This window comes from Martes martes, assembly GCF_963455335.1.
Source record: "Martes martes genome assembly, chromosome: 10".
In the NCBI taxonomy this organism is placed as follows: Eukaryota; Metazoa; Chordata; class Mammalia; order Carnivora; family Mustelidae; genus Martes; species Martes martes.
In genome coordinates, this window is record NC_137898.1 from 37976824 (window position 1) to 37989989 (window position 13166).

The window sequence follows — 13166 nt, forward strand, 5'->3', positions numbered from 1 at the left end:
ATTTTATCACCTAAGCTACCACTTCCAAAAGTTTTGATACCAAATGAGGGTTAGTTTGTAAGTGTGTGTATGTGCGTGTGTGAGTGTGTGTGTGTGTGTGTGTGTGTGCATGCACGCACATGTGTTTTATTCTGGCTATAGGAATAAAATCCTTTAAAGCAACAACAGCCAAACAGAAAGCTTTCCTAGCCTTTCCAGCAGAACTCAAATTCATTTAAAATTCCCAACCTAGAGCCAAAAGACTACCTCTACAACCTTTGTGTGCAACCACACTACAGAGACTAGGGAAAAGAGTGCACCCTCTTAGGTCCAATTTCTTCATCTATAAAATGGGTATACTAATAGAGCTATCTGATAAGTTTGTAATGAGGTTTAGATGACATTATGTAGGCAAAATACTTAGTACAATGCCTGGAAAATAATCACTTAATAAACATGAGATGTCTGTCATAACCACCAGGATCACTGCAGGTCCTAAGTTCATTCTTTGACCACCACATCCTACACAACCGCAAGCTGTTCTTTCATCCACTGGGATTTAATGATGCTCCCAGATTTCTTACTCTATAAACCCTTAAGTCCCAGTCTCAATTTCAGGATATCAGTAAGAGCCTATATGATTGTTAAAATCAATTTGAACTTTGTTTGTCAAGGCAAAATATAATTGGGACAAGTTATAAAATAACTTTTGTAGATGGTTTGAGCCTATAGGCTCAGTAAGAGCCTATATGATTGTTAAAATCAATTTGAACTTTGTTTGTCAAGGCAAAATATAATTGGGACAAGTTATAAAATAACTTTTGTAGATGGTTTGTAGATGATTTATGTTTGCGTACGTGAAGCTCATAACATGCTTTTGCTTAGAGCATACTTAAGTCTCAGCTTCCATTCCTTCCTCAAATTTGTATCATTTATCAAGATTGTTTCATATATAGACATTTAAATTTAGACTTCCATTATTCTTTCTGCTATCTTCCACACAAAAATTTGTGGCATAATATAGTGTAGAAATGTCTACATATGTTGTAGGCTTACAATGCATCAGACACTGTTAGAATGTTCACACCAAACTATGATGTACTACTACAGAGAGAAGACTGATACAGAGAAAGGTGGTGAAATTGTGTTCTAGAGCCTATGTGTTCAAACTCTAGAGTCATTACACTACCTTTACAGAGAGAGGGAAAGAGGAGGAAAGAAAAAAGGGAGGGAAGGACGGAAGGATCTACAAGGTATCCCTAACACTCAGATCTTCAACAAGCACTGAATGAAAACACAAAATATTGTATTTCTAACTGATAAAAAAATTATAGTAAGATTTTAAAATGATAATCACTTCATGATTATTTTTGAATTTTGAAATTATCATTTTAAATGATCGATATTTTTAAATTAAACTATAAAATAGTATATATTTTTTATTAAAAAAAAGTGTGTGTGTGTATGTGTGTATCAAAAATTCCCACATACATCAAGGAAAGCTAACAGAATGGTAAAGATGGTTTTCTGAAACTTCTGAATGTCTTTATATACACTTTGCCTTACAGCTTATTGTTGCACATTCTCATGGCTCTCATGAGAGCAACCAGTCTCTGCCTCACAGTCTTGTTAAATTATAATCCTATGAGAGAGGACTTCTGACTCGCTCATAGGCCCCCTCTACCAACAGGAGCTTACCTCAACTATTGCAACTACTCTAGGGTCTTATTTGGGATACCGAGCTGAGTCTTTAATTCTAAAGAACTCTTTGAACACCATCCTGATCAAAATACCAATGGCATTTTTCAAAGTGCTGGAACAAACAATCCTAAAATTTATATGGAACCAGAAAAGACACCGAATCGCCAAGGAAATGTTGAAAAAGAAACACAAAGAACAGCAACATGTTGCCTAATTTCAAGGTACATTAAAAAGCTGTGATCGCCAAGACAGCATGCTACTGGCAGAAAAACAGACATAGACTAGTGGAACAGAATAGAGAACCCATATGTGTACCCTCAATTCTGTGGTCAACTAATCTTCAACAAAGCAGGAAAAAATATCCAATGGAAAAAAGACAGTCTCTTCAATAAATGGTGCTGGAAAAATTAGACAGCTACATATGGAACAATGAAGCATGACCATTCTCTTACACCATACACAAAGATAAATTCTAAATGGATGAAAGACATCAACTGAAATAGGAATCCATAAAAATCCTAGAGGAGAACATAGGCAGTAACATTTTCGACATTGGCCACAGCAACTTATTTCAAAACATGTCTTCAGGGGCACCTGGGTGGCTCAGTGGGTTAAAGCCTCTGCCTTTGGCTCGGGTCATGATCCCAGGGTCCTGGGATCGAGCCCCTCATCGGGCTCTCTGCCCAGCGGAGAGCCTGCTTCCTTTCCTCTGTCTCTGTCTGCCTCTTTGCCTATTTGTGATCTCTGTCTGTCAAATAAATAAATAAAATCTTTAAAAAAAAAACAAAGCAAACAAAAAAAAAAAACATGTCTTCAAAGGTAAGGGAAACAAAAGCAAAAATGAACTTCTGGGACTTCATCAAGATAAAAGCTTCTGCACAACAAAGGAAACAGTCAACAAAACAAAACAAAGAGACAACCCACAGAATGGGAGAAGATATTCACAAATGACACTACAAACAAAGGGCTGATATCCAAGATCTATAAAGAACTTCTTAAACTCAACACCCGAAAAACAAATAATCAAGTCAAAAAATGGGCAGAAGACATGAACAGACACTTCTCCAAAGAAGACATACAAATGGCTAACAGACATATGCAAGATGTTGAACATCATTAGCTATCTGGGAAATTAAAATCAAAACCACATTGAAATACCAACTTACACCAGTTAGAATGGCAAAAATTGACAAGAAACAACAAATGTTGGAGAGGTTGTAGAGAAGGGGGAACCCTCTTACACTGTTGGTGGGAATGCAGTTGGTACAGCCACTTTGGAAAACAGTATGGAGGTTCCTCAAAAAATTAAAAATAGAGCTACCTTATGACCCAGCAATTACACTACTGGGCATTTACCCCAAAGACACAGATGTAGTGAAAAGAAGGGCCATATGTACCCCCAACATTCATAGCAGCAATGTCCACAATTGCCAAACTGTGGAAGGAGCCAGGATGCCCCTCAACAGATGAATGGATAAAGAGGATGTGGTCCATATATACAATGCAATATTATCCAGCCATCAGAAGGGATGAATACCTATCATTTGCATCAACATGGGTGGAATTAGAGGAGATTCTGCTAAGTGAAAGAAGTCAAACAGAGAAAGACAATTGTCATATGGTTTCTTTTATTTGTGGAGCATAAGGAATAGCATGGAGGACATTAGGAGAAGGAAGGGGGAATTAAAGGGGGATAAAGCAGAGGGGGAGATGAATCATGAGAGACTATGGACTCTGGAGAATCAAACTGAGGGTTTCAGAGGGGAGGGGGCTGGGGGATGGGTTATCTCAGTGATGGGTATTAAGGAGCACACGTATTACATGGAGCACTGGGTGTTATATGCAACAATGAATCATAGAACACTACATCAAAATCTAATGAAGTATATAATTTTAAAAATTATTTAAAAATTATAAGAAAAAAGAACTGATGATGGCTCCAGTGACACCTATGATAGGTTGTTCAGCATGTTGAGCACATTCCTGCACAGAATTTCACTACAAGGGATTTGAAAGGGCAGTGGCTTCATACATCTTCTTATCAAATTATAAATATAAAAAACACACTCACCCAAATACACTACAGGAAGGCATTTTTTTCCAAGTGGTTACCAACTTGTATTGTAAAAATATCTCAGATGGAGCACTATCCCGCATATTCTTTTTTGTTTTCAGAGAACATGATATTTCACAATCCTTTGGTACAGAGTCTAAAATTGCCTTCTAGGAATCTCCACCCACCAACCACAATAGTGAATAAAATGTCTTATCACTTTTTTTCCTAAGACAGTTTTCAGACACTTTAGGTTACCCTCTTACCTAACCCCCCAAGTCTCCATTTCATGGGTACACACTCTTGTTCCTCATACGGTATGTTTTAGATCTAGTCTTCTGCTATGAATATTATCTAGGCTGTCAAAATATTTCTGAAAATGTACCACTCAAGAGTCAATACAACATTTGTGCTCACTCCCTCCCTCCCACACACATGTGCACACAAAAATATGCACACACATTCCTTTCTCTGTCTCAACAGAAAGGCATTCTTTGCTCTCTCTGCATGGTTGTATATGGCCCACCCCATAACCTCTGAGTTTACTTACTTACGTCTAGTTCCAGCTACATAGGGAGACTGATTAGATACTTCTTGATTACAATTCCAAAAGGGAAATTCCAATTGATTTGGTTTTGTCTTGGTGATCACCTCTGACCTATTAACTGTGAGTGATGTTTGGAGTCACATTAAAGAAGCATGACTTCTTGGGGCACCTGGGTGTGCCTTGCGGGTTAAGCCTCTGCCTTCGGCTCAGGTCATGATCTCAGGGTCCTGCGATCGAGCCCCGCATCGGGCTCTCTGCTCAGCAGGGAGCCTGCTTCCTCCCCCCTCTCTCTCTGTGCCTGCCTCTCTGCCTACTTGTGACCTCTGTCTGTCAAATAAATGAATAAAATCTTAAAAAAAAAAAAAAAAAAAAAAGAAGCATGACTTCTTGAGACCACTTCTGCAGTTAAGTGTTAGGTGGCAAACAGCCCAGAGGAAGCAGGGTTAGGAAGAGCAGGATGTTCAGACAGATGGGATCTACAACACAGTGTGCTGTTCAGACTCAGATAATACTTCTAAACTTGCCATCAGTCAATATTTTTTAATATTCCAAAATGATAGTCTTTATCTTTGACGTTTTATTAGTATCTCTTCTTTTCAAAATGAGATACACAGCCTGCTTCACCTTCAGGGAACCATGATTTTTATATATCTCTTTCTAAGTAATCAACAAAAATTAATACATCTAATGTCATATCCTTCTGAGACATTATCTATTGTTAGAATTTACTGAGTTTTCTATTCTGACTTCGTGTACATTATACAAGTTACACATTTTAAACAAGTTTTCAAACTCTGGATAAAACACTGAAATTGATCTTCTGCTATGAAGATTATCTAGGCTGCTTTGTGATCAGATAATTAAGGTGAAAGGGTGTGGCTACTGGGTGAGACCAGTCAAGTAAATTCCACCTAACACAACTCTCTTCAACTCATTTAGGCCCTTTGAGCAACAGTTTCCTAACTATTAAACAGTGATAATCATAACTGTTTATAAGACAACAGTGAGGGTGAAATGGGAAAATATATATAAAGCATCTGGCAGAGCTTCTAAGTTATAACAAATAGCTTGTTTCTACTTAAAGTATCTCTTTTTCCTTTGAGAGGCAATTTCAAATCATATAGCTTCTCATACTGCATAGAAATCTATCTCACAAAACACATTCTTTAAAAAAACACAATCCAACACTAATAAGATTAGATTAATTCTACTTATATTGTTAATAAGATTACCCCATTCTTCACCACCCCCACCATTACCACCATGATTAAGTTTTGATACTATTACACACGGCCCAGTGAAATCAGTGTTATTGCATCTGTCTGTTGACGGGCAGACTCGCTGGGGTCTATCTTACTAGGATAATGGGGAAAATTCTACAGATATGTAAACATTCTGTGATCTGCAGACAAGCAACCTAGCGTTATGATCACTAGCGAACTTGCTAGAAATGCACAATTTCCAGCCCCACCATAGATTTACCGTATACAAACCTGCATTTCAGTAAGATTCTGAGCCCTTCAAGAGTCAATAAGAAGATAAGTGAATTAATGCATTTTGAATGACCCGATTTTTGTGAAATTTCTGAGTGGAGTTTGACACTCTGGGTGAAAACAAAAAAGAACTGAGAAAATGAAAGGAAATCACAGTCTTACCTTTGTCTCTGACCTATTTCCAGAAGCTTCTCAACATCAGTTTTGGAAGATCTCTCATCATTTTTCAAAGACTGATAAGAAAAGTGGGAAAAGAAAATCTTATTCAAGTGATAAATTGGGGCTCACTTTACTTTTGTCTCTACGGCACAGGTGTGACTGCTCTTCTGTCCTGAAACAAGAAGGTGCAAATGAGGCACGGTGTTCGTCAGGGCTCTAAGGATGCCCACAGGAATTTATGACACCGAGCACAGGTGCTACCCAGTGGTGAAAGGGAATAAACTGAGCCTCTGCCCTTAGAGGTTTGGGGGAGGGGAAAACGCTCTCCAATACCTAGGTCTCTTTACAAGTGAGTATAAAACACATCTTCTGCTCTCCAGCTGAAGTTTCATTGTGTTCTCTGCAGGCATGTTAAACCAGCTCTGGCATTGTTTCTACAAATTCACATGGACATAAAAGACCTCCCTGAATCTGCTAAGTAATGACATAATTCATGATCAAAAAAGCCCAAAAGCATGTACCTGTTTGGTCTTGTCTATTTATTATTAATGAGTAATGCAACAGAATACACAGAAAAACTCAGGCTATGTAAAATTGTAACTGCTCTGACAAGATAGAGTATAAAGGGGGAAAAATAAAGTACCATCTCAGTCATTAGTGTTTATTTACTCTGGCAAATTCAACATCCACAGACCGTGACTTCAAGCAGAAAAGCGCACTGAGCTATTCTCATTACAGAATCTGTCCCATTAAGTCTTCCCTAAGAACTTTCTTATTTGTACTCAATAAACTATTTAACAGGGTAACCTATCTTTCTTGATATTAGATGTTGAAACTGAGGAGGAGTGATATTGTTTGCAGGAAAAGCAGCTGTGGCAGGCAGAAAATTGACAATCTTAGAAATGGCAAATATTTTGTTTACTTAATATCTATTTAACAAATACCTATCATGAATTATGCAAAGTCCTGTACAGAGGCACAGTGTCTGCCTTCACAAATTTTATAGTCTAATGCTAAAATCAGGCAACTTTCATACAGCAAAATCAGCATTTTGCTTGGCATGTGATGGGCTGAATTGTATGAGAGAAACTTCTTTCTGGGCACCTGGGTGGCGCAGTCAGTTAAGCATCTGCCTTCAGCTCAGATCATGATCCTGGGGTCCTGAGATCAAGCCCCACATCTACAGCCTGGAGCAGGTCTCAAAATCTGCCCTTTGACTTCCTTAGGTGAAGATCAGGGATGAGATGTTTGAAGTGTCTACTTTAGACAGTTACTGGAAAGCTCAGAGGACAAAACAGATGTGGAAAAAACAGTTGATGAAAAATACATTAAAACATGCCTATTCATTTATTGACCATCTGTTATATTCTCAGCATTCTGAAGGAAACTATGATCAAGCAGATGACTGTCTTCAAGAAATTTAAAATCAAAAAACAAACAAATGAAAAAGAACATGAGATGCAGAAATGGAAAGTGCAGGTACAGACAGGAGTCAGCAAGATATGTCTCAGTAGGAGAGCCAGTGTGTTCTTAATTATCATTTACCCAGAAATGTCTAGGGAAGTGGAGTATATTTGGAAAATATTCTTGGTTCCTTTAAGGATGTTAAAGGTTGAGACACCTACTAACTGATCAACATAATACTTATTGGTTGACCTGTGTTACCATCCATTACCATCCCATCCTGGGGCTATGGTTACAGAGAAAAGACTACAAGACTTTCAAAGCTCCTATCTTCATGAAGTCCCACTAGAGGAAAAGTGTAGAGTGGGCGATGTAGTATTCACTGTGAGTTTAAAACCTAGAATCAGTATTTATCAGATATATGACCAGGCACTTCCTTGGCCTATTTGAGACTTGTTCCTCACTTGATGAGTAAAATTTTGTGAAGAGGTTGCTAAGAGGATTTAATAAGATAAAAAATGAAAAACACCTTGTATACTGGCTGACAGGAAATGGGAAAAGAAAGGCATCTTAAAAATTGCAAGTACATTCAGTGGTACAATTGTTACCCTTTTGAGAAGCATGATTCTATGAAATTATACATTCTTATCAAGCAATTTTTCAGAATGTGATTGGGTGTCTTAACTTAGGCTACCAGTGAGACACTGTGTCCTGGTCACACACGGGCATCTCACCATATGCATGATAGAGTTTTGAAGTGCCAGGTGTTTCCTGAGTCGGAGAAGGTGCAGGTGTACTGAACATTTTTTGCAGCCTCATATAATTGGTGAATTTCTACATAATGATAAGGTGCAACTCTGGTGTCAGCTTCCTACAGAAATTTCACCTAGTCCTCTTTTCATCCAAGTCAGGGCTTCCCTAACATTCTATATATTCTTACATCGCAGCACTGTCCTTACCCTGCTGTCTCTGTATTCTAATGGAATATGGGTGGTTTTTCTGCTCTTATTTTTATGTCCTCAAGTTGCAACATAACTTCTAGAACAAGAGCTTGGGCACTGGGTTCCTATACCTACGCTGTCATCTAATTCTCTCTGTGTCTCCTATAGTTGCTTAACCTTTCTCTAGGTCTTGTTTTCTGACCTACAGGATGAAAATACTAGTAACCAGAGCAGTCTTTATGTAAAAAATAAAGATTGTACAAAGAATACCTAACACAAGGCCTTGACCACGTTCAATAAGCTGTTGTGGCTATGGACACCATCATCATCATTATCATCATCTTCAAGGAAAAGAAAGCTAAGGACAGTATTGACTCCACATGGTTCAGAAACATGGTTTTGTGCAGTAACTAATACATAGGCCCTGAGGCCAGATTTCCTGTATTTAAACTCTGGTTTCTTTTGTGACATTCAAAAATAACTTATCTTTTCTAAGCATAATCCCGTATGTATAATAAGAAAAAAAAAATCAGTAGTATCTATCTTACAGATAGATACATTATGAAGATTAAAATTATGCCCTCAAGAAATTCACTGTTCAGTCAAATATCAAAATATCAGATATTTCAGAAAAATTTTCTTATCAGATATAGACCTAGTTTTGGGTTGAGATTTCATGGAGTATTAATACATTTTCATAGGTGACTCTTGACTTTCTAAGACATTTTCCCATTTTAGCAATGAAGATTATTAGAGATTCTTGAGAATTATCCTTTGTGGAATTAAAAATTCTCTTCTAGAGATCATTCCTATTTTCATTCAGCTCTTGGTCATAATTAGTTTTCATCATTTTATAATATAAAAAACACAGGGGTCAAATTGATCTTAGAAGCTATGAGAGACTGATGGCCTTGCCAAGCACATAATTTTCTCCTTTCTGAATTTGCAAACCACAGATTCCCAGACTGCATTTCAAATGACATTTCTTTTCAAAGCTCATATGATAATAAATAACTCCCTTGGTCAAACCCAGAAACATATTCAAAACTGGTTAAAAAAGGCAGGAGTCTTTAATGCTAATCCACCGAGACAAACCGGGTGACTTCTCAAACTTTGCTGCCCAGAAAATTAGTTTTCATCTCACCTGAAGATTGACTTTAATTCCATCAAGTTCTCTTGATGTCTTTGTCAGCTGATGGAGGATGTTTGTTCGCTCCTTAAAGACTTCTTTCAGCTGCTTTTCTAGCTCTTCATAGTCCTGTCTAACACAGAAAAAAATCGCATGAGAGCCCCCCAGAAAGTTCCACTGGGCTTCAGCCTCTTTAAACACTACCACAGGTGCTTGCATTTCAAGCAAAATCTAGATCATTGAAACCTTAATTAATTACTAGGATGTTTTGTTTTTCCTCTTCCACCTAAAAGGAGAAAATTGAAAACAAAACAGTCTTACAACAAAGGTTTTATTTTGCATTGAGGGTTCTCTAAACCACAGAGAAATTCCTGAACAATAGTATCTTTGACAGGTTGAAGATGGTTCATTAGGTACCTCTCGAAAACAGGTATTTTCCATGACATCACCACACTTCTTCCTAAGGTCTTTGACATCTTACAACATGAGATATGACTTGAACCAATGTATTTCAAATATTTAGACAGGTTCTGACACTGGGAAGACATATCTGTGGGTAGAGTCAGGACAGAACGTGGGTCTTGCTTCATCTCTGGTAGGTAGGGAAGAAAGTCCAGAGAAAAGACAGTCCTTCCCAAATATGTCTAAGAATCTCTATTGCTACTAAAAAGGTAATGGAAAAAAAACCAAAATATCTATGAAGTCAATAAATACAATAATTACAGTAATTAGAGTAAAATTTGAACAGACTTGTGAACACGTTTCATGAAGGAAAGACATTTAACTCCGTATCATCTATACATATTTTTTTCTTACTTTTCTCCTATGGTCTTTGTAAGACCAGTATTGTAATTCTCATTTTGTAAACATAAAATAATTGAGATCAGAAGGATCGAGTTACTACCCTAAGATCCTATTCAAGGAATAGATGGGCAAGTAGTGTGTGTTTGTGTATATTTATGTATGTTATGGCAAGCGTGTGTGTGTACAGGGAAAATGTAGACAAGGAAAATGATGGTTCTACTTGCATTTCTTCCCTTAGGGATCATCTGCGCATGCCTTCGTATTTTGGGTTAGTTTTTGTGACAACTTGCTGGGGCTGCTGTTGCAAAGTAGTACAGAATGGGTGGCTCAAACAACAGAAATTTTTTTTGTCTCACAATTCTAGAGGCTAGAAACTCAAACTCCAGCTGTTGGTAGAGTTGTTTCCTTCTGAGGCCTGTGAGGGAAAGTTCTGTCCCAGGCCTTGCTCTTTTGGCTTGCAGATCACATCTTTTCTCTACGTGTCTTTAGATGGTCTTGGTGTGTGTGACTCTGTGACTAATCTTCCCTTTTTATAAAGACTCCACTTTTATTAGTTTAGAGCCCACTCTAGTGACCTATTTTAACATGGTAGCTTCTATCGACACCCATCCCCAGATGATGTTATATCTAAGGTACTGAGGAGTGGGGGGACTTCAACATATGAATTTTGGGGGATACAACTCAACCCATAACAGTTATTTCATCCATTGATTTAAAGAAGCTCCTGTCCAGTAAGGTTTTTAACTGTCATTATGGTGAAAATATTTTCCAAATCTGTTATAGATTTTTACATTTACTAACTCCTCAATTTCTTTTTAAATATACATGGGGATAAGTCTTTTCCTTTATGGTGTCTGTACTGCTCTTGCACAAATAGATCTTCTATATGCCAATACTGTTCTTTAAAAGTGGTTGTGAAGATATATTGAGTAATTGTTGCTAAACTACAAAATTAATTTTGGAATATATTGTATTTATGTATTTCTCATGTATGTATATATGAAAAGATGACAATATAATTTAGATAAGCATAGCCAATTGTATTAGCACAGTTGTGACAATCCTTTCTCCACTGATTTTGAAATGAGGTTTTCTTATGTACCAAATTTCTTTTTACTGTATGATTTGGAACCTCTATTAGGATGTATTGATGAATTGGTTGCAACACTAAATCATGGATAATTATTAAATCTGTGTGCTACAATTTGTTACTTCCTATATTTTCCCCTTACTGTTTTTATTCATAGTTTTATTGATAAATTATCTGTGTATTCTCTGTGAATTTTAGAATCAGTTTGTCCATTTCATAAAAACTCCTATAGGGAATTTAACTGAAACTGCATTCATATTATAGTTATATTTAAGGAAATACGTAACAAAAGGGTAGCTTTCAATCCCAAAGACAGATGGTTTCATATATTATTTTAGGACTTTTATATGATTCAGCAATGCTTTAAAGTTACTTCAAAGTAACTTTTGCTCATTTCATGTTAGACTTATTGCTGTTAATGTAGTGGATTTTTCCACTCCACTGCCTACATGAATGTTGCTGGCTTCTTTTAAAGCTATTGACTAAGTTGATCTTGATTCCAGATATCTTATTAAAGAAAAGTAGTACTAAACAAAGTAACTATAACAAGTAGTTGCTAGTTGATTTGTTTGGCTTTTTCAAGTGGATGGCAATATTTTCTTTCAATAATACCATCTCTTATGGAGTATTCTGTATTTTCTTACAAGTATAATCATATTGTCTGCAAAAGTATTTTTTATTTTTCAATCCTTAAGTCTTTTATTTAAATTCCTTATCTTACTTTGCTATCAAGGACCAAGGACTGTTCTACAATGTTCAGTAAAATGTGTAATAAACACATCCTTTGTTTAGTCCAGATTGCAGAGATAGAGACACCTTTTTCTTATTCCAGACTGCAGGGAGAAAAACTTTCAAGACCACAAATATGGTATTTCTGATAGGCTTTTTTGGTTAACTTTTCAGTTTTTTTAAATCAGATATAAAAAATGCTTTCTTTTATTTCTGGTTTCTAAATCTGTTCAGTTTTAATCATGAGTGGGATCTGAATGCTGTCCAATATTTTAGGTTGTTTTTTTCTTTTTTTATCATTGTGGTGTATGTTATTTGCTTACAGCTCTTCTGTTCCTCCCACCCTTGGCCACATTGCACATGTAGGCAGGAGAGAACCCCCCAAACCATTCGTTTGGTCATGTGACACTTCAACAGAATGTTAATGGACAGGACATGTTGAAGACTGTAAATGTTGTCTGTCTAATTTGGCTTAGTTTCTCATTTTCCTGCTAATGGCCCCATGAAGAAATTCCCCCAGATAACTCCCGCAACTTCAGGCTTCTTCAGAAAGAAAACATATACAGCAAACCTGAATTTGATTCATACTCTGAAGCAGACACACCCTAGAGATGCTTCAACATGAGTTGAAAACTAAATTTGATTGTAAGCCATCAATCAGACTTACAGAGTAATTTGTAATGTAGTAGTGTCACAGGAAAAACTAGTCTTAAAATGCATCCACTGAGATGATCCCATACATTTTTTCTTTTACACTATTGATGTGCTGGATTACACGGATTCATTTCACATATGATTAATGACTACATTAAATCAAGCTCTCATTACTGAAATCAATCATTTTGTTTGTTATATACAATTCTGTTAGATTCAGTTGGCTACTATTTTCCTTAGGACTTTTACATTTATTGTCATGGGAGAAATTTAGTTATAATGTCCTTTGTCCTCAAATCCATATAAAGCTTTGTAACTAGATTATATTTAGCTCATAAAAAATTGGGACGTGTGCCTTCTTTCCCTATTATCTGAAAGAATTTGTGTGAGATTGGCAATATTTCTCACCTGAATGAGTAGAATTGACATGTAAACCATCTGGTTTGCAGTTTCCTTTGTGAGAAGGTCTTTATTTACAGATTT

At 36.7% G+C, this 13166-nt stretch overlaps 1 protein-coding gene across 1 annotated transcript in view; it reads right to left on the reverse strand.

Moving 5' to 3' along the window:
- Positions 1-13166, reverse strand: part of LUZP2 (leucine zipper protein 2) — a gene marked incomplete at both ends in the record, with an annotated part of 463107 nt that overhangs the window by 243770 nt on the left and 206171 nt on the right. Inside the window, 2 exons of the mRNA XM_080817604.1 lie at positions 5936-6006; positions 9422-9539. Of these exons, the coding sequence (XP_080673730.1) occupies positions 5936-6006; positions 9422-9539 (189 nt within the window). The remainder of the gene's footprint in view (positions 1-5935; positions 6007-9421; positions 9540-13166) is intronic.